This window comes from Nothoprocta perdicaria, unplaced genomic scaffold, assembly GCF_003342845.1.
Source record: "Nothoprocta perdicaria isolate Ctin4 unplaced genomic scaffold, notPer1 scaffold_11, whole genome shotgun sequence".
NCBI lineage: Eukaryota > Metazoa > Chordata > Aves > Tinamiformes > Tinamidae > Nothoprocta > Nothoprocta perdicaria.
In genome coordinates, this window is record NW_020454205.1 from 6,521,126 (window position 1) to 6,548,275 (window position 27,150).

At 43.9% G+C, this 27,150-nt stretch overlaps 2 protein-coding genes across 2 annotated transcripts in view; both read right to left on the reverse strand.

Moving 5' to 3' along the window:
• The window catches only part of BARD1 (BRCA1 associated RING domain 1), a 38,548-nt gene extending 32,921 nt beyond the window's left edge, over positions 1 to 5,627 (reverse strand). Inside the window, exons 1-3 of the mRNA XM_026049485.1 lie at positions 5,461 to 5,627; positions 5,271 to 5,327; positions 1,894 to 2,039 (exon numbers count right to left, since the gene is read on the reverse strand). Of these exons, the coding sequence (XP_025905270.1) occupies positions 1,894 to 2,039; positions 5,271 to 5,327; positions 5,461 to 5,627 (370 nt within the window). The remainder of the gene's footprint in view (positions 1 to 1,893; positions 2,040 to 5,270; positions 5,328 to 5,460) is intronic.
• A 1,519-nt stretch (positions 5,628 to 7,146) lies between these two features.
• The window catches only part of ABCA12 (ATP binding cassette subfamily A member 12), a 58,184-nt gene continuing 38,180 nt past the window's right edge, over positions 7,147 to 27,150 (reverse strand). Inside the window, exons 34-50 of the mRNA XM_026048015.1 lie at positions 26,246 to 26,373; positions 25,096 to 25,183; positions 23,992 to 24,097; positions 21,240 to 21,294; positions 20,543 to 20,720; positions 18,467 to 18,582; positions 17,707 to 17,866; positions 16,095 to 16,363; positions 15,259 to 15,469; positions 13,493 to 13,602; positions 12,755 to 12,899; positions 12,195 to 12,329; positions 10,762 to 10,865; positions 10,473 to 10,565; positions 9,912 to 10,017; positions 9,100 to 9,237; positions 7,147 to 7,869 (exon numbers count right to left, since the gene is read on the reverse strand). Coding sequence (XP_025903800.1) covers positions 7,744 to 7,869; positions 9,100 to 9,237; positions 9,912 to 10,017; positions 10,473 to 10,565; positions 10,762 to 10,865; positions 12,195 to 12,329; positions 12,755 to 12,899; positions 13,493 to 13,602; positions 15,259 to 15,469; positions 16,095 to 16,363; positions 17,707 to 17,866; positions 18,467 to 18,582; positions 20,543 to 20,720; positions 21,240 to 21,294; positions 23,992 to 24,097; positions 25,096 to 25,183; positions 26,246 to 26,373 — 2,268 coding nt within the window. The 3' untranslated portion in view covers positions 7,147 to 7,743. The remainder of the gene's footprint in view (positions 7,870 to 9,099; positions 9,238 to 9,911; positions 10,018 to 10,472; positions 10,566 to 10,761; positions 10,866 to 12,194; positions 12,330 to 12,754; positions 12,900 to 13,492; positions 13,603 to 15,258; positions 15,470 to 16,094; positions 16,364 to 17,706; positions 17,867 to 18,466; positions 18,583 to 20,542; positions 20,721 to 21,239; positions 21,295 to 23,991; positions 24,098 to 25,095; positions 25,184 to 26,245; positions 26,374 to 27,150) is intronic.

The following is a 27,150-nucleotide window of genomic DNA, read 5'->3' on the forward strand; positions in this document are numbered from 1 at the left end:
ATAAATAAAAATATTGCCCATTGCAACTGCTACTCTCCTTCAACAGAAGGATTGATTTTCAGTCTATTTCCTTTACTGGAACATAAATTATAATTTCTGACCTTTCAGGGAGGAAGAGGGAAAAAAAATTGCAGAAATCTGGCAAAAACACAGTACTCTAAAAAACATGAAAGTTGCCCCTTAATAAGAAAGGCTCTGATTGTCCAAACTCAAATACATTTCATTTTGTAAATATTAACTTCAAGGCATTTATGCCAATGGAGAGAGACAGATCTGCCAGAGCAGTTCAGAGTGGCAAAAAATCCTAAAGGATTAGCTTGAAAAGATCTCTGCAGGTAGAGCACGTTGTGATTTGTCACAGGGTGACATATAATTGATTGTCATTAGAGGTGTGGACATTTACTTACGGCATCCAAAGCATTTGTGACAGTGAACTATTATCATCTCTCAAATTCTTCCATAACTGAAGTATGAAGCATCCAAAAGATCATTAATCCTTACTACAGAATGAAGCTCAAAATTGATAAAATAATCTTCTACATCAGCTCATAATTCTAGCTCTAAATAAGACCATCTCCATAGAAGGAGACACAGAAATTGGAGTAAATACAAGGAAGGACACAAGAATCTTTTTCTTTGGTTTAACTGCTCCATACAAACTTCTTTAGAAATACTAAGGCATTAAATGCATTATTTAAAGTCTATACAATGAAACTTCGGACTAAGAGTAGTTTATTTTCCATTTGTAAGAGTTCTCCAAAATGTCTAAACAATAACAAAAAATGTAATAGATTGTATTGAAATACTGTATTTACAGCCATAGAAGTAACTCTTCACAGATTCTCTTACAGCTATATTTGGAAAAGCGTTCATCTCTTAGAATGTTCCCCTGAAATCCCATTTAATGCACTATCTATATTTTCTATGCTTCAAAACATTTAATCAAGATGCAAGAGGATTTTACATCTATATAATATTCCTCTGCAGCTGGACATAGACATCTAGCCCCAACACTTCAGCAATATCTACATATTTTGATGTCAAAAAAAGAGCCATCCCTTCAATCTGAAGGGGATGATGGAATTAGACAAAAAAAAAAGCTCTTATTCAGATAAATATTATCAAACAATAAAGGAAGAATTCCCTTTTCTGTATCTGACAGCTAAATTAATGTTTTCTCAAATTTGATATTACAAGGGGGAAAAAAAAGCTTCTCTGTGCTTGCAGAAAGGACATGAAGTGAAGCGAATGTGAGAGAATGTGTTTTTTCTGCTTTGACAGTCAACCTTCAGATTTGGTAAGGAGACTAATTCCTAGAATATGATCTTCCTGGAGTGCCACCCTGCAGGCTGCAGACACAAGCTTCCATTGTAGCAGCTGATGGTTTGGGATGGGAATGATCTAACTGAAACAAGATCTGCCTGCTTCTCCTTTTAGGCAGGGGGGACAGGTTACCATGTACAAAAACTAAATCTGAAGATTACTGGGACACTGTGCGTGCATCTTGGTGCATTAATGGATTAATGCTTTAACCAGACCCCCTTAAAGAAGGTTATAGTGGAAAACATTTGGAGCACATAAAAGATAATTTCTCTCCATCCAGTTTGTACAAACAACTGCACGTCTTAGCAACCCATCCTACATTCATCTGATTTTGAAGGCAGATTCTAATGAATTATGGACTATCTACTCATGCAGATTTCCTAGAAAAACATATTTGAAGAACGAGCAATCCATACAGACAGTCCTCTTCAAATCAAGTTTTCCGAACATGGTTCAGAACAGCCTTTCAGAATGTTAAAAAGGACTGCCCTGCCTGTTCCCTAAAACCACGGGAAACGAAACGGAGCAGTGTGGAGCCGAGGGATGTCAGAGACCTGCATTTGCTCTCACCTGAGGCGTCCTCCCCCAGCAGATGCCGCAGTTTGCTGCAGAGCTGGATCATGTTATCGAGTTGCCGGTTTATCTGCGCATCTTGTACCCAGGCTGGCGTGTGGCACGCGGGGCATTCTCTGCCAACGCAGTCGCCCACACAAGATCTGGAAGTCAAGTGTGGGTATTCATCATCCAATATAAATTATCTCTATACTTGCCATCAACCATTTCACAGCCAAACACTCAGCAAGAAGCTCTGATTTTAACATTGACAAACTAGCACTGCAGAGCACGCAAAACTTAGTCATAAATGCAGGAGAGGGGATATTTATCATGGCAAATCACAAGAAGAATTAAGCGAGGCAAGTCCAGAAGCTTATTAGGTGATCGCCATCAAAATCTCTGCATCTTTTAACTCTCAAACTCGCAGGCTGATCAAAATTTTCAAGATATGCTAAAAGTCACATTCTATTCATTGTCTGTAGTTAACAACTACGCTTGAACATTTAAAGCTCCTTGTGCTTTTAAACCTCAGCTAAAGCTAGGGCTATTCTCCAACAGCCTCCTATTGTAAATGAGTGACAGAAAAATCAATCCACATTGAATTATCACTTCCATTTGCTCCTACTTAAAGTTTTCTTGATATTGTGAAGTTTCACCTGCCTGAACATTTTTCTGTAAGAAGTCCCGCAGGAATCTGCAGGCATTCAGAGTACTGCATGACTTTTCTCTTTTATAGCATTTATCTCCAGAGGAGATCCAGGGGAAAAAACATAGATTTGCTTGGTAAAGGTCATTTAATACTTGTAGCTTCTTAGCAATACTGCTCTTCACATATGAACCCAAAATTGCTTGCCCAGTCAATGAGACCAGCAAAAGGACCTTACAATTTGCTCTCCAGATTGCATTCAGCAGAACCCACTGTTATTTCTTAACTCCCACGTATCTTATATAATTATTTTTATATATAAGAACATAATATATAATTATTTTTATATATAGGTATGTCAGATGGTGGTAAAGTAATAAACATGCAGACATTTGAAATTCATTCAATCCCAGGTGAGATATATAAGTATATATATTTATATATTATACATTATACAAAATATATGATACATATTTTATATATTATAAATTTAAAAAATAAATATCCCACTTGGGATTGAATGAATTTCAAAAGTCTCCCTGCTTATTACCATACCACCAACTAACAGTCACAAAAATAGCCAAAGATATACAGTTAAATGTTAGCAGACCATGCTGGGTGCAAGCCAGTAGCGTGCAAGGGATATCTTGGCCTGGTTATCTGGACAGGAAAATCAAAAGCTGTGCATTAGACTCTAAGCATAGTCAGTCTGGAAGCTAATGGATAGCCCTGCATCCCCAAATCATCTAGGAGCATACAGTTCACAGTATCAAAAAGATTATGCCAGTGAAGGGAGCACTTTAGTAAAATCTCAGCCTCTAACACCACATCATCTCGTATCTTCAATTAACTTCAAGATGGGAAATCCATAGCATGGAAGTTGCTGCTAGCTGTTTGTTTGGTGCTTTAGGAAGCCTGTGCCAAAAGGGCAAAGGCTGCAGTGGTTGAGGCACTGCTCTAGCCACAGCAAGTGAAGGAGAGTTCTTGTCCATATCAATCAGGATATGTCAAAGCCAAATCACTCAGAGCAAGCAGGAGAGCTCTCGCGAGCTAGGAAAGCTGGCCTTGGGTCTCCCAAGTCTGTGAAGGGTAATGTAAGGGAAATAAGGAATGACTTTTATATCACCACGTTTTCTAATTACTTGTAGCTGCTGGGTTTGTACAGTCATTATCTATTAACTATAACCAAGTAGAAATATTCAGACAAAGCTGCATGAACTGATCTTAATAAATATCCTTGCCCAAAATAAAAGTCATGCTGATGGAGAGCCTGCATGACGTGATTACTGCAGCTCATTACTCTCACCTCATATACAGGAAGCCTTCTCTAGCCATTCAACTGCTCTTTCCCAAGTATATTAATAAGTGTCTTTATTTAGCAAGGGATGGGAATAAATTCACGTCAGAATACTGATGATTCAACCCACCCCCTAGCAAACCTGCTTGGGAACAAATTAATCTAAATTTCCTTAGGTTTAATTAAAAAAAATTAATAGCCACCATGCAAGATCTTGCCATCAAAATAGACACTACAATTGATGACAAAAATGTCAGACACACAAAGAACAGATGACTGCATAAGTGTAACTTAGGTGACAGCATCTAAACTTTTGGCGTAAGAAATCACTGCAAGTAAATGCTTAAGATTCCCATTCATTATTTCCTCCAACTTTATCAATACAAAACACATCTTCCTCTGATGTCTTGAAAACTTTTCTTAGAATACTTGAACAACAATAGGTGTTCTTGAAAACCTATCATCCAAATCATACCGAGGTCACCCAAAATAAACCACAGGGCTTCAGATGCCTGACAACTATGCATTAAATCAGACAGATATGAACACTTTTTATAAAAACGTGTATAAGGTTCTGGGGGTTGTTTCAGAAAGCTCTCTGTGAGCAGGAAGTACAAAAGGAGCAAGGAACAAAACCAAGAATTGCTTCAGAAGGCAGAAGCTTCCAGTTAATTGGAATTAATGGCCAAATTGGCAATTAATGGCTAAACCTATGAAAGAATCTAAGTGAACGTATAGGACTAAGTCACTTGCATGTCTTTTAACAGATCCATCCTGGGACCAAGGATGCTAAGGGCATTACTGTCCTTCAAACTGGTATCCTTAAAAGGCATGGAAATACCTCGCAATGTTACTTCAGTTTTCAGCACCTTAAGCTCTCCTTGTCTCCAGCTGCACGTCCCTAATGAGAGCAGACAGGCCTTTCCCCACCTTTTACTGGGGCAGCGACTGTCATACAAACAGGAGGCAGTGCCAAATGCCCAGACTAAAAGTGGAGAGTAGGACATGCCTACCCATCTCTGTGAAAGGGGCACTGTCCTTCCTACTGGACGGTTCAACACTGTTTCAGAGAAGTTTCTGAACAATTCTAACAAATGAATGCTTAAGGTATAGAACTTCTTTTTTTTTTTTTAAACTCGTTTTGTTGTTGTGAGAAGGACACACAGGACAGGGTGTCCCTGCACTCCCCAAGGGGGCTCTGGGCCCAGGGGTCGCTCACTTCACCTCTACTGGGAGCACTGGGAGGCTCCCAACGCCAGGCCAAGAGGCCACCGCCACCTCCTGGGGCTCGCTGGCCTGGCCCAGAGCCCCCTTGGCGCCAGCCAGCTCGTCTCCTCCTCTCCGGGGCGAGTTTTGTTTTTTAAGCGGTGCGTGCGGAGGAGCGGGAGGCGCCGAGGGAAAAGCCCGCTCCGCGCGGCCGGCCTCCCCCGCGGCCGCGGCGCTACTCACAGGCAGAAGACGTGCTCGCATCGCCCCAGGGACACGGGCTCCCGCAGGACGCTGCCGCTGCGCCCGGCAAGGAAAAACACCACAGGGTTAGTGCGCCCGCGCGGCGGGGGGGGGGCAACGGCCGCGCGCTAACGGCCGTAACGGCCGCGCGCCAACGGCCACCGCGCTGCGCGGGAAGGGCAGCCATTACCAGCGGGAGCAGCGCAGGGCGGCCTCCAGCCGCGCCAGGGCGGCGCGGGTGCGGGCCCAGCCGCAGCCCGGCGGCCCCATGGCGGGGCCAGCGCCGTCGCCGTCGCTGTCGCCGTCCCCGTGGCGGGGCGGCCGGTTGCCCGAGCGGCCGCGCAGCGCCTCCCGCATCGCCCGCCGCTCCAAATTCGCCGCGCGACGCCAGCGCGCAGGCGCCGAGGGCTGCGCGCGCCCCAAGTGCGCAGGCGCCGCCCCGCCCACCGCGCTTCCCGCCGAGCGGGGCGGGGCCGCGAGCTGCCGGTAGCTGCAGAATTGGGTGCGCTGAGTTGCGGCGGTCTCGGCCCTTCCTGAGGACGCTTCCCTCGCCCCGCGATTCAATTAAATTCCCTTAAGCGCCTGAGCTTTTTGCTTGCTTGGACCAGTACCTGCAGGCTTGGCTGCAACAGCGCATGTTTTATTTCTACCTGCACTATAAATGGAGAGCTTAGATCAAGGCTCTGACGTGTCTGCTATGAAGCAGATGGTTGTATTAATGCTGTAACTGGGTGGAAAAGCCTAGGATGCTATTTCCTTTTTTTTTTTTTTTTTTAATCTATTTTACCCAATTAAAATACCACTTGAAGTGATTCAATGTTTCAGTTTGTTGTTGTTTTTTGATTACTGGACTCTAAAGAGACGAAACAATAGCTCTGTATCAGTTTCCCCTCAATTAAATGTGAAGTACATCTGGACAGAGCCTCCAGATCCATCTTTTGCTGGCAGCTGCAGCCACATCGATGTAATAAAATAATGCTGTGAGTGGTAGTGCAAAGCTGCATTTAAATCACTGGCATTCACGCTTTGAGTCTTCTGCAGGGAGCACGAGCCCTCCATTAGAGGAAAGCTTAATTTTATACTGTGATCTGGTTTAAGATGCACAATAAAAATGAGAGAAAAAAGGGCTTTTGCAGAGCTGGGGCCGTAATAATGGAAGCTGCACTGAAAGTCTGGGCAGCACTTTGTTACTTACAAACTGCAGCTGTTAAATGCACTCTTGGAAAGCAGCTGAATTTCAGTTTTAATTACAGGCAGCAGGTTGAGGCATAATTCAAGCCTCAGTATTACCTTCCATGCACAACAGAACTCCTCCTGCTCTCAGGGAGTTTACACCAAGTCTGTGCAGAAAATGTGACCTCCTTGCTGTAGTTGGGCTCTAAGCTCCTCAATCCCACTGTAAGATCCTGAACACACCTGATATTCAAAGTGCCTGTGCCATGTATGAGTAGCTTGGAGAGTCTTCGAAGACAAAATCCTAACCTTGTTAGGGGAAACTACAGAGTATGAAGATGGAGAAGAGCGTGGGGGGGATGATGAAGAGGTAGAGCCTCTTGGGAGAGGGAGGCCATGAAGATACAAGGATTTTCTGAGCAAGGGAAATAGGATTTCTGAGCTGGTTGGGTCTCAGAGGTTGGATCCTTGTCTGCTCTGGCCTCTGCTCCAACCTGACACTGGCCAGGCTAGGCAGCATGCTGGATTTGGGAACAACAGTTCAGTTCTCCGAGGTCCAACACTCTCTTGAAGGACTACTGAGTATCAGCAACTGCCTGGAACTACAGCGCTTATTCTAGGGATTACGTAGAGCTGGTATAAACCTAAGGAACAAACCAAAACAACTGGAAGCACTCATTTTAAAATAATTATATTTATACTGACATAACCCACATGTACAGCTAAGCTTTATGTAGCATATGCAGCTCACAGCACGTAACACCTACATCCTCACAACACCCCTGCGAGGTAGGGCAGCGCCAGGAACCCCGTTTTACTGGCGGGGAACTGTCCAAAATGAGCGACTTCCCCATGGGGAGCAGCAAGGCTGTCTGAGCCCGGAGCAGAGCGTGGGTTTCCAGAGAGGGCTGCGGTGGGACGGCCCGTGCCAAGGGCCCTGCACCGCCGACAGCAGCTCTGCTCCCTCACGGCCATCCCACTAGCAGCCAGAGCAGGTCATGTCAGCCAAGTCCTCACAGGCAGAAAAGCAATCGGAAAACAAGAACTGGGAGGAAAAGGCAGGGGGGAAAAAGAACCTGTGGAAAGACCAATCTGATTTGTAAATAAGTATGCCAGATTTAACCATCTACCATGGTCCTAGTAACAAAACATGTGCATATGAAAACAAAATAAAAAGTACTTTAGGAAAACGCGGCTTTTTTATTCCCACTATCCTAAAATAATTCAAAACAGGGCAGGAAGAAATCCCTGGAGTCCTCAGGTCTATTGCCAGCCTTTGATACCCTGTGGTGGGGTCCCTTCAGTAGATGGAGCTTATGGTGCTGCTTTGGCTGCTTGTTTCACAGCAGGTCATGCTTGATGTCACATCAGGACTGGCATCCGCACTGTCAGGATCTGCTTGATCTTTAGCGAAGTTGATGAAAACCTGGAAGTTGAAAGGAAAATATTCAGCAAGTAACAGTCTAAAGAATTAGTAATATAAATGAATAAAAGAGGAAAGGCTGTTTGTTTGACTGTGAGACTGGACAGTGCGCTCAGAAATGAATTCATGCTGATTTGCTGATGCAAATACAAATGTTGGGCCTCTTTGGTCTAATATAAATAAATGGCTGGTTACTCCCATACCTTGGCATCTGAACTCAGCCGAAAAGAAGCCTAGGGATGTAAAGTTAAAGTTTCTGTATAAAACCTAATTGTCCTGTAGCTCTTGCTTCAAAAGTATTAGTGAGATATACTCTCATGTAGCAGCTCTTTCGGTTTACTTCAGTCTTATTTTACAGTTTTCTATACGTAATTGCCATTCACAGTCACACATATCTAATCACAAAGTCTCCATTTCAACAGCATCTAATAAATGCACAAACCTTCCTTCTAGATCACCCTGTGATCACGCTTGCACATACACAAAGGTACATCAGCTTCCTGCCAAACACTACCTGGGGCTCTCTGCTTTGTGTCTGCCTGTTTCTCTCAAACACACAGCTCCTTTTTAAAAATCATATCGAGGCTCTCCTTACCCCTCCCTGCAGACCTCGGTTCCACAATTCACAATATTACAAGGCTGCATTTTTGCTCTCATCTCCTTGACAGACCTAATACTCCAGACACGGCTGCTGCTCAACAGGATGCTTTCCTGTGTGTAGTCTTTACAGTTGAGGTGTTTCCTAGAATATCTTGATGCCAGTGGGAATGCTTTTCCAAGAAAAAATGTAACGTGCCCACAAAGCTGAGTTTGAAGTAATGTTAAATGAACTTGCAATCCAAATATAGCACAAAAAAAGAGAGAAAAAAATAATAATAAAGAAAATTTCCAGGATCAGTGGCCAAAATCAACTGTCAGGAAGCCTAGCACTGGGCTCAAGGATGATCCAGGATCCTGTCCTTCAGAAAATTGCTGAAATCAACAGTATTGCACAAATGTGCCGAAAGGAAGAACAGATCCTTTACACTACAGGCAGCTTTCTATGTGCATTTTCTTAGCAGCAGCACAGGCATCTGGAGACAGTAGTGCTGATAAAATGCCCCCAGGAGGATTCTGGATGGAAATCCCTTTCAAAATGCAGTGTATTATGTGCAGCGGTCTATTATGGTAACCATCAGTCTGCTCCCCTGTTCACAGTTTTAAACGGATGGCCACACAGCCTAAATTCCTTACCTCCTCTAATGTTGTTTGACTCACTGAGAAGTGCCTAATTTTGAAAGCTGCTTTGTTGCTTTCCAGAAGATCAAATATGTTTGCTACCCCTCCTGCAGAGACTGGTACATGATACTCCACCATGTTGAAATGCCGATCCTGTAAGAACAGGGATGAGGGGAAAGTCAAGGGACTGCCAACTATGGAGATCAATAGATCTGATGCCCATTTGGCTGAATATGAAAGGAAAGAGGAGCCAGAACATGGCAGAATGAACAGAAAGAGGGATGTTTCTCTCCTTATGGCTCCTAAAGGCAGAAGAAATTGTTGTCCAGGGTTGCCTAATGTCTCCCCATTGCATCTTTTTGTGCTTTTCTTAACTGTGGAAGGATAAATAACCTCCAAAGCCTGAAGCTTTAAGGAAGCCACAGCATTTCCAACTCCCAGTCTGGTGTTTTGATTAACTGAGCCAATGGGTGAGATTCATGACTCAGTTACTCATGTTTTACACCAGTTCTGTTATTAGAATAACTTGACCAACACAATTCCCACTGAGTATAAACTGAATATCCATGCAGCCCAGGGCTTCTGTGGAACTGGTCACAGGAGCAGAAGTTCACTTGGCTGAGATTATTTATGCCACCAAGGAACTTGGATGCTCCAACCCTCAGGCAGTGCTGCTGATGGGACTGACAAGTGTGTACATGAATCCCTTACACTTTGAGAGCACAGATCTGTGTGTAAGATTTGTTACAAGGTGTGTATCTTACAAGATGCTCTTGGCTAATGTGAGGAGACCGAGAAGGCGTCCCCTGATCCCACTGGCCATTTACCTTCAGGCATGTATTTGGGAAGTGTGACTTCATAAATTGTGTCAGCATCTCTGTGCTAACTGTGTTGCTATTTAAGTGCATCTTCACAGTGAATCCTCTTCCAAACCTAGGAGGGAAAAGGAAAACCAAAATATTAACCACAATAGGAAAGAAAAACAGAAAAAAAATCTTTTAGGGCTGCACTGCCTCTCTCTGGATGAATGTAGCCCAGGCACCGTGAATGATGTTAGGTATGTTAATCTGAGGTGAATCTTAATAAGGAACTAAGCTGTTGTGGTAAACTAGCAAAATTGAAGCTTTAACCCCACCATGTATTTTCCATTTAAAACGGTGGGCAGATTACTTTGGGGAACACATCTCAAAGTTGGAAAGCAGCCTGTATGTGAGCAGAAAACACATTATTAACACAGAATTTCAAGGGTGCAGTAGGAAAAATGAAATAAAACAAGGCTTTACTGTCGTGCCCCTTATTAACAAGGGTCTCATGAACTGAGCCCTCAAAGCTATGTCAGTAACTCCGTATGCTGTTCAGTAACAGTGAAATTGGTGCATTTTACTGACCTGCTCTTGATATGCTGCAGGGAGCCAATGCACTGAAAACTTCCATTCACCATAATAGCCAGCCTGGTACAGAGGGCTTCACATTCCTCCATGCTGAAAAAACGACCAGGAAACTCCAGTAAGTCATTGCAAAGTTATATAAAAAATATATATGGCAATCAGAACATTCCTAGTTTCCCATAAAGTGTTAAGGTGCTGTGGGTCTATAGAGGCACTTTAATAGTGCCGAGTTCCCCCACTCGGCCACAACAAAATCCCAAAGTTGTTGCAGAAACAAAGTCAAACCAACCTGTGGGATGTGAGTATGACTGAGCATTTGTTCTGCACTTCCTCACTGATGATTTTCCAGAGGTGGCGCTTTGCATTTGGATCCATTCCAGAACTTGGTTCATCCTACAGGGAAAGACAGGACTTCACACAAAGTCTGATCTTCCTAATGTTTGTGTGTGTTCGGGGCGCACATGTTAGCCCCGAAGCAAATCAATGTTAGATTTGCTTGCAGTGGCCCATAAATCAGCTTCCATCAGCACAAATTATGGAAAAAAACTTCTTACTCACATTACAAGTTTGATCCCAGGCTCTCTTCATGCAGAAGCAAGTCAGATTGTCCCAGACCTCCACCCACACTGCCCTTTGGAGCTGCTCCATTCCTCTACAGTGGCGACTCTGGGTCACCAGGTTCCCAGCTTCAGTTGGGCTCCTTTAAGCATTTTTGGTAATGCCATCTAAGATCAACTCTACTGTGCATTTTATATCATGTTGTTTTAAATTCCATAAACATTCTAGGCACAATCTCAAATGAAAAGCTATCAACTGGCACTTGGTCCCCACATGCACCTGCACTCTGCCTCTCTGCAAGCAAGACAATACGCTAGAGATGAAAAGATGGTCCGTTGTCTCCTGCTTTATGCATTGCTAATAAAAGTGTTAGCCAATTTCTGAGTGCTAAATTGTTATTGTTGAGTATAACACACTATATGAGGCAGAAATAAAACAGTTTGGGTGCTGGCAGTAGCCGGTACTAGGGAATTTGCACCACCTTCCATTTCATGGGGACTTCGTAAGCAGCAAAAGCAGCTAAAAGGCTGGTGTATGTGGTTAGAACTGAGGACAGAAGTGCCAGACTCGATGCAAGTTGGGACAAATCTATGTCTGTTAGGGATCAAATATAACAGTGGGAAACCTGCTAACAGACCACTTTATCTGTCCAAAACTTAGCAAGTGAAAAATGCTCCAAAAAGGGGTATTTTAAACATGACATACCTCACAAGAAAAACTGGAGAATTAGAAAAGGAAAGAAAGCCAAATCTAGAAGGTGGTTTTACATTCTAATTGAGGGAAGCTGCTCTTTCACCTTCTTACAGGATTGCAGTCTTTGATGCCACTCTCCTGCAGAATCTGTACAAGGCAGTCACGAGCTCTTAATTTATTAAGATCAAGAAACAGCCAGGAATGGGAAATTCAAATAGCAAATACAGGATCTCTTTTTGACCCCGGGAAAATATTAACAGAACAGGTAGCAGATTCATGACTCTGCTGGGGCAAAGAGCAAGTTTTGGTGTGTGCTGGAATCCCTGCTTTCTGCTGATGCATGTGTTGCCATGTTACGTGCAAGTGTTTGGAGAGTGCCCTGTGGGCTGTGTCAGAGTAGGTTTCACTAGACTATCAAAGTGAGCCCAGAGAAAGGCTCATCTTTCACCCAGCAAGGCCCCAGTTTCTTACCAGCAACAGAATTGATGGATTCCCGATGAGAGCCAGAGCAGTTGAGAGTTTTCTGTTGGTGCCATAACTGCACATAGAGGTGACTCTGTCTTTGTAGGCCATCAGATTGAGCCTGTGGAGAAGCTGGAGTACAATCTGGGGAGAAAGAAGTACTGATTTCAAAATAGTGGTCATGAATAAATCAGCAGGTGGACACCTATTACGAATCTTTTTACAACCCCTTGTTCTACCTCATTGTTTATGAGCTGCCTCAGCAAACACCTGTAAATGCAGCACCTGCAATCCTGCTTCCTCTGAAGTTTTTCCATGGTTTCTGTGAATCTGCTTTTAATGTCAGATCATTAAGCAATATCAAACTCACTGTGTGCCATACCTGACTCCAGTGCAATGCAGATCTGTTTCACACAACAGCCATCTGGTTGCTGAGCAAGACAGTCCCAAGCCAGGATTTCAAATTTTGACACCATTAACCTTTATTGTTTCTTAAAGGACTTATTAATTCAAGGCAAAAGCTCCCCATGACTGAAACGTGCCTTGAATTAAACCCCAGTTTTACTCACTCCTTTGATGTCTCTCTCGGGAATGCCATGAAGCCTAGCATAGTAATACATGTGCTCTTCCACTGTCAGCAGCTCATCCAAGGCATCTTCTTGGGGACAGTAGCCAAAGAGAGACCAGTGTGCCTCACCAATGTCGTTCAAGGACCTGTAGGGAAGGAAGTCATTTTAGGTACGCTGAAATGCCAATGCCTTCCGTGAAAAAGGTGCCAGGAGAAAGAGAGGCCTCTTCTTTTTCTTCCTACTTGCTTTCCCCAACTCTTGAAATAAAATGTTTTGAATGTGCAGACCTTCAGCCTTCAGGCCCTCCGTTCTGCCACAGAATCACTGTGTTTGCATGGGCTTTAGCCACGCTGTCTGGTACTGAACTCTCCAGTTACTTCCAGTACTTTAGATTGCACAGCTACCACAAAGCTTACTCCATCCCAGAGCGCTCTTACTCCAGATACTAGCTCAGAAGTATGACTGTGCTCAGCTAAGGATCTGATTCGGGCCCCATTTGCGATAGAACAAATTGGAAAAATACCAAAGAGAACAGCAGAGATGCACTAGCAAAATACAACCCCCAGGGAAGTAACTCAGAGATGGATTCCCTGCCTTGTTCTTTTTTACTTCATTTTTGAATGTTATATATTGTTCCAGACATTAATATGTCTTTTTCTTTGCCTTTGCCAGTTCCTATAAACTGTTCTCTAGGCTGATTTAATCATGTGCCTTCCCCAGAAATCACATCCTTCATACCCAGAATTGTCCTGGACCCGCAACCTTCCGCTGGAAGCTCCAATGTCACCTGTCAGCATCTTGAAGATGGTTGTTTTTCCAGCACCATTCACACCAAGCAGGCCAAAGCACTAGATTGCAGGAAAGAATCACAAAAACACAACCATGAGGTATCTATAAAGCAGAAATATCACTCCGAGTTCAGTGCAACTTGTCATTTCTTTTCTCTGGGCCCTTGAGTAAGATGAATTACACAAGAGAAAGGTTCTCAGAGCACACAAACATTATAATGGAGGTTTTTTATGGTGCAATATACTGTAGCTTATATTAGGACCGTTTGTTTAATATGATGAAGAATCAAGGACGTGTCTCTATTAGAGTCGTTCCTTTTCCTGTGAAGTGCATTCTCCTAGTGAGCTGATCTGACAGGCCAAATCCCCATCACCTAATTTGTGCAAAGCCTCCCATTGACAGGAACAGAGCTATTCACAGGAGTGAGGGGAGTGAGATTTGTACTGTCATTGGTAAAATCTTAATGTGACACAAGATTTTCATCAAATAATCTCACTAATGCACTACATTAATAAGATTAAGAACTTGCTCCCTGTAGTGCAATTTAGTTTCTCATACTAAAATCCATGTTTTATTGCTAGGGCTGGAGATATGCCGCTCTGTGTTGCATAAGCAATCACCATTGTGCTAGTAGCTACTATTATTTTGATACCATTTATAGGGACTAGATAAACTAAAAACTGTGTGCTGGGCTCAGTGCAGCCTCGATCTGAGGCTCTCTCCCATTTCAAGGTCTGTGCAGGGACAGTATCTCAGCGCAGTGTGTGCTGCAGGGCCAGGGCATGCCCCACAGATGGGGTATGAGGTGCAACATTCAACCAGCAGCTCTGACTTCTGCAAGGAATTGGAAGCCTCAGTGCAAGTTACGGCTCTGAAAAATCTGCGAGAAAATCAATGGCCTCATTCTCCATGCGAGTCTGCTGCCCAGCACCCTCAGGCCTTTCATAGGTGCAGCATCAAAAGGGAATCCAGGCAATGCAAAAAACTCTGGTACCAAGGATGACTTTCAAGCTTCCCCACAAGCCAGCTGCAAAGCCTGAAATAGCATCTGGTTTCCAGACTCTCAGAGCTTTTCTCTACATCTCAGAGGTGCCCTCTGTGCTCCTGTCTTGTCTTTTCTCATGGGCTGGTATTTTCACAAGTAATCAAACTGATATGACCAAAGGACACTGCTTCTTTGAAGTCAGTTTTAATTCCTGGTTCATGGAAGTGTCTGTCCAGCTGAAGTGACTAGATGACTTACCCTGATGGAGAAATACAAAGAGATAAGCCTTGCTCACTCTGCTTCATGCATGGTTTAGCGACTGGACAAACGCTGCTGTCTTCATTTACGGTACAGCAGCAGCTCTGACAGGGACCTGCCATACACCTACTGGGTTAGGTGCTGTACAAGCCCCGCACAGACACGTGTTGCTCTAAGCAAACCTTCACCACAGTCCCACCCACTCTCTTTGGAGGATATTCAGACCATCATTCGGTGTCCCAAATCCACCAAACCACCAGCCTTTGGTCAGCAACATAACACAGAGAATCAATAAATAAACAGTAAGTGCAAAGCAAGGGAAGAGAGAAGGAAGAGTTCAGTGCAAAACAAACCACTGGAGTTGTACCAGGGATGAGGCAATGACTGAGGGAGAAGAATGCAGCAGGACTCCAGATCTGTCCCAGTTTCCCTCCCTGGACTGAGCGGTGCTGCCGCTTTCACCCCCACTTACCTCTCCAGCAGGAATTCCCAGACTGATGTTTTTCACAGCCACAATGCGTTTGTGAGGGAGGTGGTAGATCTTTGTGAGATTCTGGAGCTGTACCACATCAAAATCAGCTTTGCCAGACTCCACTCGGAGCCTCTCTCCCCGGACATCCTCATCTTCTTCAGCCATGGGTGGCAAAAGCGACGCCTTGCCGTGCACACTGTCAAACAGGAATCTACAGGAAGGACAGAGGGGCCCTTAGTCTTCCAGCAGGTGCAGCCAGGAGCAGCCCCACGTGTTTGGCATACGTAGGAGCCTTCCTGTGAGAGGCCAGGGCGTGCAAGTACACATGGAGATGCAGCAAGTTTCAATCCTCTCGGGCTACTTGCTCCACTTAGGAAATTATAAAACCCCATGTTCACTTTCCGCCCAAGCTTTCTCTGCTGTTCAGCAAATATAGGGATCACACAGAGGTCCTGCCTTGTGGCAGTGTGGGAACACACCCTCCTCCCTGTGGAATCCAAGGTGCAGAAGGTGGGGGCAGATGCAAACACAAAAGGCTTTAGGGACCGACACCTCTTTCCAACAACCTATCAACCCAGAGAACCCAGAGCCCTGAAAGCAGGCGTTTCAAGCCAGCAGGGACTACCAAGGGGCTCCAGTAACCTGTATCTCTGTTAGTTAACGTCTAATTAGTGGCGGATACTGGGACTGCTGCCAGAGAAAACTTACTCTGTTTTGCAAAGTGTCTTGGAAACGTGTGGGCTTCATTACTCACAACAATGGGGTGGGAGCCCAGAATTAACCCACTGAGCACTGGCTCAGTCCCCCTTCATTGTGAGAGTCCAGGTGCTACTCACTCTAATACGTTGCTCCAGACTTTCTGCATCATCCCATCATGAACGATGAGACGGATAGCAAAGAACAAAGTGCCCTGGATAAACATGGCGAGAAGCTTGGATGTGGTCTTGTCCAGCTCAAAGGTTTTGTCGGGGTAGTCTACTCCATAGGCTTTCAAGAAGCCCAGCAGGGCCTGATCCTGTGACAGCTCAATCAAGCCATAGCCAAAGCAAAATTGTGGGAACAGAAGGAATGCGTGCCTCAAGTTTTCTGCGAGGTCACGCAAGCCCTGAAAGAGAGCAACACAATCACTGCAGTTTTTATTCACAGAATAAATTCAGGGATTTCACTGTGGGGCTGAAGTGTAACAATTACATTGGGATTTGCTAGTGTCTCAGAGCAAAGATGAATCGAGAGTAAAGAGCTCCAGAAGCAGGTTGTTTCACAGGTACAAGGTCAGAAAAGTCAGCAGGCAGCTCTGGAGCTCCGAGCAGATCACTCAGAGCAAATAACACCCTGTTCTTGGTACAGTCCCTCGTTGCTGCTTTAGCTGCCTTATCCCATGCAGCAGCCAAAAACCTGTGTAGGAATGGGGCTGAATATTCCCTGCTGAGCTGCATGGCAGCCGCAGCACCAGCCCAATGCAGAGGTTCTCAGGAGGTGCTCCGGCTGCTCCCCAGTCCTGCTCCTCTGCAGCCCAAGTCTTACCAGTTCTCCTTGGGCACCCATCTCCAGAAACAGAGGGTTTCTCTCTAATAGACATGGAGGTGCTTTTCCAGTTGAACTCATGGCAAAACAGCCAAGTATGCACACCAGCAGTTAGGAGCTTTCTATGCGGAGATTTGGTACATTGCTAACTAAAGCAGCAAGGATTAGCGTGCACAGCAAAGTGGGAAGGCAATAGCTTAGGATGGGGAGACTCTCTGGGGCACAAAAGGATAGAAGATCAGAACTGTACATCCCTCAAATCCAGGGTTTGTGAAATGGGCACCATCAAGTTGGAAAGCAAATTCTGACCCAGCTATTGTTTTATCAGGTAATTACTTTTTTTTTTTTAAATATATATATAATACACACATTTCAACCCACTGATTCCCAGGGAAATCACTATTTAAGACAAAGCTTGACTTGAAGGAAACATCAATGTCTCTGAGTCATTTTTCATCCTTGCAGGGAGAAGATGATTGCATTACATGTCTAGATGACAGACAACTGTTGCTGTGCTTAGCACAGCACACTTTAGACTCAGGGCAATGAAATCTAGTTGTCACTTTCCACAATTTGTACTGCAAGGGCTGAACAATGGTTAAGTCCCCATCAACTTTGTATCAAGCAAGTTTATCTTTTTTTTTATATATAAACTTATCTCACAACAACATTATATCTTTCTTCTCTACAACAATAGATTTACACAAACAAGGAGGACTTATTTGTCCTGCATCCTACCTATAGGAAACCCTCTAAACCCTTCAATGTGCTTCCTCTGCTTGCCCTGTCTCAAAACACCTGAAACCAGCCAACTGCTAAGGATCCTATTCAAACCTACACACTCAACAACACAACTTGTTTTACCCAGTTACTGGTAACTCCAAAAGCATCAGCTGATGAACTGCAGCATCATCAGAGACCTACCTGGTCTGTGGCCTTTTCTTGGGAGAGCAGGAACACAACTGAGTGGGTAATGATGGTATTGATGCCAAAAAACAAGTTGACACAGACATAAACGATGAAGGCCATTCCTGTTTCTTTGAAGAACCCAGCCAGCAGGTACATCCATGAAAATGTTGCGTATCTGCAAATCACCAACAGTGCAGAGAATGCTACAGTAGCTCAATGAGTCGTCAAAAACCAGCAACTCAAGACCTCAGCTCAGGAACTCACACCTCAGGCACTATGTAAAAGAATGTTACTAGATTTTCATATTACAGAAGGGAAATTCATACTATAATCATGGGAAGAAAAATGTCTTCTAGTGGAAAAATTCCATCAGAATTTGAAAGAAGTTATAATATGTATTTTACCATGTAGACCAGACAAAGACAGACCGGAAGTATGAGAAACCTAAATTTTCCTGTTTTATCTAAATTTTCCTGCTCCCCCTCGCGTTGTCCCGATGTTAAAATGCTTCTATATTCCAAACTTTGCAATAGTTCATTAAGAAAGTGTTTACAGCCTGGGCTGTCACTGTGCCTTGAATATTTCATACCATCACTTAGAGTTTGCTGTGAATAGAACAGGGATGACAACAGCAGTTTAGCTCACTGCTCCTTGATGGGCAGATGAAACCAAGCCCCTGTATTTCTCCTTAGGATCCCAAATCAGAGCAGCCTGCAAGGCACAATCTCTCACTCTGTGCAACGATATTTAAATAAAAACTAAGCTCCTCACTTACCCAAACAGTAACAGCAGAAGAAATACAGCCAGTAAGTTATTATTGTTGCAGAAAGCTGGTATCTGAAAGGCTGAAATAACTCCTATTGAGAGTCCAATAGGGACCATAAAGAGTACCTGCAAAATTATATTAAAACATGTTATTAGAACGAGTATTCTTAAGCATTTTTCTAGAATTATACAGAAGCAGGAATGCCAGTTCTGACTTTGGTCCCACAAGTGCTGTTTGTGTTTTCTAAGGGAAAACAAATGCAGGTGAGGTCCCAGGCTTCTACAAGTTTCGGAAAGACTGGAACATGAATTCCCCTAAAGCCTTTTTGAATAGGCTAAGTTTCAACATTTAGGAAGCTGCAACATTCAGCTTCAACATTCTGTGGGCAGAAAGTGCCTTTAAAGAAAAAAAAAAGAAAAGAAAAAAGGTGTGAATGAAAAATACCCCTTTGGGTTTCCCTGTTAGCCTTGGGGTCAGGTGACTTCATTGTGCCCTGTAAATCTGCTCTTTATTATATTGTGTCAAGCCAGGGACCTACCAAGTCTCTACCTCAAGAGGTTCCTCTTTTCCCCAGCTTTGGGATTTAACAGAATTTACTGGCAGGGATTCATGGAGAAATATCAAGTTGCCGAGAGCGCTGGATTAGTTTCAGCCCGCTGAATGCTGATTGTGGCAAGGACTCTGGGGATTCTTCCACAGGCAGATTTACAAACACGCAGTGCTAGAGCGAGGGCCCTGAAGAAGGAAGCAGAAAAAGTCTTCCTGCATCCTTGGGCTTCTGCACAGTTTCTTGGGGCTGCTTTGCCAAGCTGGTCTGCAGCTGTGCTGCCCTTTTCAAGCCCCTTGTGCAAACCAGGGGTTGCTCATGCTTTTGCCCAACCATGCCAGCTCCTAAAGAGAGGCTGTTCAGGATATTTGGTGGCAAGTGATCTTTCGTTAGGGCTGCCTTGTTACATTCATTGGTGTTACTTTAACTCCTAGAAGGCTAAGCTGTGCTGGAGGCTGTGCAGAAAGAGCCAAAGCTCACATTTCCAAAGGATTTTTTTAGTCCTTATGGGATGAAACAGGGCCTGGCCACCTAAATGCCCTTGAAGGCTTCGTATGTTCAAAAATTGACAAATGTTGTTGGGATCTTAGACACTAGTAAAATGGCACCAGTGGCGATCTGTAAGCTAAGTAGGGTTGATCACCAGTAGAGTGTAGTGGGCAATGGCAAAGCTCACAAGCAGAAAGAGAAGCTGCATGCGCAGCTCAAGCTAAGCTCAGGTTTGACACTGTGTACTGAAAGTAATTCATAAGACACAAAGCACTTGAGCCTACAGACACCATGCATATTTATCCTCAGAGCCCAGGGACACTTTCCAGCAATGCTATTAACCCTCTTTATCATGAGGGAACTGAAACTTCAGGGAGGAGAAGGGCATGCCCACACCTCATAATGCAGCACAGTGCTAGGCAGCTCAACTATCTATAGGAACAAGGTGGTAAATCTGTGCAGCACAGTGCAGCATTGTAGCAGGGAACTTGCTCGGGTCCTAGAAGACATATAGCTGCATTAGTAATTTTCCTTGGCTTGGAAACCTCTGCAGTATAAAAATGGAAAGTGAGCATTCAATCCAGCCAAGGGTTTTTTGCCCAATGGAGGACTGTCAGCTGGGAGCTGCCTGCCAATGGAGCACCCTGCATTCCCAGTGATCCAAAATGGCTATAGCCTCAAGCCCCAAATCCTTACCCAGATGCAGAAAGCCTGCATAACAGCTAATCTAGCCCTGCAAGCTAAGAGAAAAGCAGCATGGTGCTTGCATACTAAAATTCAAATCAAGCTCTGGCCTCTTCTCTGTTGCTTTCATAGAAATGCACCGAGTGTTTTGCATACACTCAAGAGAGAAGAGAAATGCCTTTGCTCGGCAAAATCCAGTCTTTTGGTTCCCATTTAATAGCGTTCAGCGCCTTTGAGAACAATTACTACATAACACTCTTGACAGTGATAATATCAATAAGTTTAGGCAAGCGGCTTGAAAGAACTTTTCCCCATCCTGCTACTGAATTCTCTTCTTCATGCAATTAAGAATGTGAATTATTTACCAGATCGTAAACGAAGTTAGTGAGCCAATAACTTGTCATTCCGATGCCTGAAATATGCTGCAGTTGTTTGGCCTTGGTTTGATGCTCTTTCACCACATATAGCACAAAACTGGCTGTTGTGATAGAGTAGCCGACCAGAACAGACATTGAAACGATGATATCAAGCAAGCTGTTCAGCCTGGGGAGAAACAGGGGAGAAAGAAGTACATGGGGAGTCAAGGTGGTGGAGTTCTCTCACTGCAGAGGCACTGCTGGGAGCTCAGAAGCAAGGAGGTCCCAATTCTGTGCCAATATTTCTTATTGAACATAGGGACCTGATAGCAATAGATATTTTGCCTAACCTAAAAGCACTGGCAACAGTGAGTTATAACACAGCACCAGAATATTGATGAGAAAAGTCAAGAGAAAAAAAATATGTAATTATTATTGTTACACCCAAGTACAACGTGTGATGCTCTGGCTGCGACCTCCAGAGGAATATGGGATTTTGTGAAGTAAGCCTAACAGGAATCTTGGTGATATGAGGGATGTTACTTGTGGGTAGTGAGAATAAAGGGAGGAAACAGGCCAGTTTCATCATTTAAAGGAAGTTATACAGTAATTGAGGCTGCTTATCGTTTGCAAGGAGCAAGTTTGAAGAAGCAAGTTTGCTTCTGTTGCAGTCAAATAATTCAAGCAACAGTCAAATGAATCTTACATTACTTGTTCTTGACTCTGTCCTCCAGGATATGGATGAGCTGATAAGAAAATACCTATTAAAGAAACCAAAAACAACATTTAATGCAACTCATTCATTCTCTCATTCATTAGAGGAAAAAACGAAAACAAGAGGAGGAACCTTGTGGGGCTCTGCTGGGACACCCCCAAGCTCCAGAGAAGCCTTGTGCAATTACAGCCTAGTCTCTAAACTCTGACACCTATAAAAGGTTTCACTCTCAGATGTTTATGTGCCCAAAACTGAGGTTCTAAATCCACACTTAGGCACTCAAAATGCCTTAGTCCTCAGAGTGGGCTGGAGGACCTCTACTTGCTATTAAATCAAAAAGATTTGTAAAAACACAGAACACACCACCTCTGAAATTTAAGCTCCTTACAGACAGGTGCTTGACTTTCAGTAGTTAATACGAGGCAGAAGAACTATTCCGTGCTCCTTTCCCTAAGAACTAGCACTCTGACATATGGCTAGAGAGGAGGAGACTGCAGGTTTTCGTTGATCAAATGCCAAACTGAGCGTATACATTTGAAAAGAAAGATTTCACATAAAATTCTTCTTTGAGGGCTAAAATCTCAACCTTGTTGTCAGTGAGCAAAATGGAATTAAAAACTCAGGCTGCCGATAAAGATGTGCAACAGCCAGGAAATGCTTCCCTTCTCTAGAAGGGAGAGAGAAAAAGTCTGCCTAATCTGTTAATGCTTCACTATAAAGCCATTTTTCTTTACTGAAGCTTAGGCTAGAAGTCAAAATTTCCATTTCAATGCTTTCTCTTTTTTGTTGGTCAGGATTGAGAGAAGAAAAAGCACAATATACATAAGTCAAAAGCTATTACGATTTGCTTAGTGACAGGGTAAAAAGCTCTTTATATATTTTTTAAAAATATATGCAGTCTAAGTCAAACGTCTAAAGCAGGACTGGCACCTCTTTTAAACTGCTGAAATGACAACATCCTTTTATCTGGCCATTTCAATGGTTCTTAAACTGTCATTTATTTGTCATAACAACAAATAGACCTAGCTGCCAGGAACATACCACACAGAACGTCTGTTCAATTATATTTCAAAGTGGATTTACACTACCCTGGGGGAGCTATCCTCATCCATTCATTTTATTTTCCTCATTCTATGGATGGGATCATTAGTGAGAAGTGGAGAATTATCTGTCTGGTCATTTACTACTATTCTTTATTTTTTTCCAAAACCACAGAAGCAGCAGGACAGATGGAATAAAAAATGGGGCTATTCTTTTTCACGGAACATTGTTATTTCGCTGGTAGCAGACTATCCCCAGGAAAACTTTCCAACTGTTCACACAAACTTCTTGTGTTTGCTCTCACTGCAGCATGTGCTGGGAATACAGAGACAGGGCAAACTTCCCTGCTTAATAATTCAGCTGCTCTGGGATGTTTGTGCGGCTGCAGCGCTCCGCTCGGGTCTCCTCTCTCCCCACGGGGGCAGAGGCTGCAGCTTTGCAATATGCTCTTCCAGGGCAGACCAAATTGCTCGGCTGTTCTGACCTCAAGGACATGCTGCAAATCCCAAGTGCCCGAGCCCGTGGGTATTTCGGGACAGCAGTGGGGCGGAGGTGCTGGTTTCAGTGCTGGTTTTGCTTGTTGTGAGCTGAGCTTCTTGGGAGTTTCACAGCATCAGTATGTGGAGGTTGGAAGAGAGGCATCTTGTTTTGATTCTGTAATCAGCACTCTGCCGTGTCTTTAATTCATGGCATGACATGCAAAGCTTCAGACCAGATGCCTTTTCTATCATATCTAAATTCATATTCATCACTGGGGAAAGGCCTCATGAGCAAAGAGCTCATAACAAAAAAGATAGTGGCACCTACTTCACTTGCACCTGCAGCTGCAGCCCAGCTGAGCTGAAAGGGACTAAGTACGATCAGGACATGGATCAAAGGCCAGCATTTGTCAAAGAAAATCTACCAGCAAAGCATTTTTGCCCATAATCACTAGTCTCATCACACCCCACCAATCTCTGAATAAGTCTCTCAAAATGCCTAAGTAATTCTTCCTCTCCCTGCACCCCTTTCATTGCTAGGGGCATATACATACATACAAATATTTGTGTCCACACTTCATCTTTAACGTAGGCTAAACAGCAACCAGTACATTAGGGCAACTCTGGTTTATCAGGGGGAATTTGGGTTGCTGCATCACATTAGTGAGGAGAAGCTTTGAGAACTGATAACCCCACATGGGCCAGTAACACTGTGTATGTCATGTGTCAGAGGAAAAATAGAGCTAAAAATTGTTTCTCACTTAATCTCACATGAATTCCCTCATTCGCATTCACAAACACATGCACACACATCTCCTGAGCTGCTCTCTGCAGAAGGGTGAAATATGAAAATTAACTAATATAAACCTCTCCTGGAGATGACCTAAGGTAGTTTTTCTGTGCATAAATAATGGGCATCTCTTAAAAGCCAGTTATTCCACTATAACGGCGAAAGGCAGCAAGACAAATAGGAATTGTCACCAACTGTGGGATAAAGGAAATGTTTTACATAGGAGCTAAGGGCTTCCTTGTTCAACTTCAGTGAGTCTTCGAGTAATGCAATTTATTCATGTTTTTCAATTCATGCTTTTAAAGGCATCCATGTATTTGGAAATAAAATGGCCTCACTGAAGTTGAGATAAGTGTTGTCACGGAATTTAACAGAACCAGGATATTCCCTGCAAAGGGGAGAAAATACCTGTTCATGCAAAGGAGGCACCTACCATATCTGGAAGTCTCATTTTTTGGCAGGTTAGCTCGAAGAAGGAAGTTGTTCAAGCTGTTCAAGTAGGCTGGAAGGCTGTGATAGCCTTCTGGGTTGTACCATACCTGTACACAATTGAGAAATCAAAACAAATAGTGAGAGAAATTGTTAGGGATAATATATATGTTCTTATGTATATATAAAAACACAGCACAGGACATGCACTTTGTGGGAATTCACCATCATCTACTTTGGGCACAATGCACAGGCTCTGAGTCAAAGGTGTAAGTTATCTCCCCAAGGACATAACAGGGTTTAGGCTATTAAGGTTAGAGGCTTAAACACTACCCATAGCACTGTCTTTGTCTACTCCAAGTCCTCAGTGGTTTTATTCTCCCAGTCCTAGTAGAGCAAGCACTGCTAGAGGAAAAGAAGGCTGGAAGTTTGCCCACTTCCCACACTATCCAGCTTTCCAGGTACCAAATCTGACAAGCAATAAGCAAACACAAATAATGTTCAAATGCAGGATGAGGCTGCAAGATGGGAAGCGGGAAAAACATCTGCCAACTGGGCACATGAGCTCTGAGTGTTTAAAAAGCAATAAGCCCTGTGACTCCCTTTCACTGGAAGCACCTCTGGAAACAGCACTGCTCTAGCAGGAGCACTCCCATGGTAGTTAGGTTTTGCCAAGAGATATCTACATCTTGTCAACTCTCTTGCATTTCCCTGCTACTTCAGATTTCAGCCTTGTTGCTTTTAACACTGATGTGTTACAACATTTTCAGTGAGCAGAAACAGAGAAACCAGTAAATCAGAATGTACAAGCCAGCTCTAGTTAATACATATACGCTCTCTCAGGAGAAAGAGATGCCACTAACTTATCTTCTCACCTCTATACAATAAAATTATAAGAGCAGAAAAATTGTTTCCTGCTAGGAAGAGAAGGCAGGCCAATAAAGAAGAATGGGGAGAGGAAAGGAAATGACATGCAAGTCATCTCCTCCATACCAAGTTGCAGCCTTCAGAGGGATTCATTTTTATCTCCTGAAATATCCCTGCATTCACAGCACTCCCTCCTTAGTCCCACATTTCCCCTGCTTTTAGGAGCAGGAAGTTTAGTTACCTTAGTCAATGTCCTGTTGGGGGGCACAGGCCTGATATCAAACTGGAGATCTGGAGTCAGAGGCAGCCCGAAGCTCCAGCCACCATATCTGAGTGAAAACCAAAGGTAAATATGTTATTACTCTCATCTGGACACACTGGAGCCTTGGTTTGTGTCACTTAGCATGGCCTTTGCTGCAGCATTCATGCAGTGCATGGCACTGTCACCCCTATTAATCCCAGGTGACTTAAAAGAGACAGTACAGAAGGGCTTGTTGCAGTATGTGCTGTTAGGCCACATACTGCAGGAGCCCTTTTGTGGGGAAAAAGAAAGGGAAACAAACTTGGCAGCTCTGTCACAAACTCTGGCTGGCAGCCTCTATCTGAAAGGCCCTTTGGAGCCACATAAGGCTCCTAATCTGGCTGGGTACCACACTGGAATGAGTTCATTTTCCCAGATGAGCAGCTTAACTGAGACCAGCGGACAGACGAACACATCCCTTGACTACCATAACGGCAGGATTTTTTGCCCCAGGCACTCTGCTGCAGCACCGGGACACTCTGATAGCTCTATTTTTCTGGTGTCCCGTGGCATAAGAAAACACTCAACTTCTGGCTTTGTTGGAATGGAGGCACTTGTTGAAGTGAAGCATACACTGAGACTCTTCAGAGAATCAAACTTTGATGAAAATTACCCTCTCTCTAGGGTTTACTTCAGGACAAGCTGCGTCAGATCTTCCTCTTTTTTAATATTTCACAGCCAGACAAAGGCTTGTCTGCAGATCCAGCCATCCGCCTATCGTGTGACTGACAAGCTATCCCTAGGCTATCTCTGCTATGATGAAGCACAGCACTTGCAAGAACCTTGCCCTGTAACTCTATCATTGCAATACATTTTACCTTCTTTCATCAGATTCACAGAAACCAAGAGCAACGAGGCCCTTCTATTCCCTATCCTGCACAATCTGCTGCCACAATCTGGGGGAGAAAGAGGAGCAGGGGGGATAACACTCCCAATATTCACCCTCACCCCCTTTCTGCTTCTAACCATCCGTAAGATGCCAATACAAAACAGCTGGCTAACTGGTATACCATCTAATGGAATTACATGTATAGGTAGCTGCTGCCCCCAAAACAATTCCTAGGAGAGGGGCTGGAGACTGGCACTGTACCGTTTTTGCAGGAAATCTTTGGTAGTTGCCAGGATGTAGGTCTCCACATTGTGCCCTGTGAGGTTATAAAGCATCCGTGTGGAGAAGGTTCTTCGGTGAGGGGCAGAATAGTTCATTGGTGGGCAAGTCTGAGAGGAAACAAATGAAAAAGATGGTCTGTGTTGTCGTTTTAGTTAAAACTCGAGGTTTTAGGAAAAAGATGAGGACAGGTCATGACTATATTCTGGTCCTGGGCCTGATTCCTACAGAAAGTAGTGATCTGCAACTGAGGGTGCTGAGACACCCTGCACACATCCTTGTTTGTTGATGTGGACACACTTAGCAAGGTGCTTACGCGGATACCTTGGCTTGAATCGACAGTTCTACTGGCAACAGTGAGACTCTGAAAGGTGCTTGGAAGGAAGATTTTTGCTGAATGCAGGTCTGTCCTCTTTAGCAGAGCCTCAGAGCAACTGCATAGACAGAGAGGGCAAAACAGCTCCTAGAGCAGCAACTTCAAACTCTCAACTTCCATTCATCAGCAGCCACCCTAGATGCTTTTGCTGTATTGTCAGTCACTGGAAATATAGTCTAGAGCTGCAAAGAAACCTTGGGCTTGTCCCGAATATGTAATTTAACACACCGAGGGTCAAACTTGCATCAACTGCTTTGTAAGGTTGAAATATCCTATCAGCCAGCATGCTGGCTGCTGCTTTTAGCTCATACATAACAAAAACCTTAGCCTCCTCATCATGTATCTGTTCATAACTTTGCATCAGAATAGACAAATTAGCTTCTCTCATGCTGAGGAACACCTGCCTGTGCCTTCTGGAGGTGAGAATCAGTTTCACACAGTAGCCTGACTTACAGGAAAAACGATGCCATACTTCTAATGATGTGAGATTAAGACTGTGTCCAAAAAATTG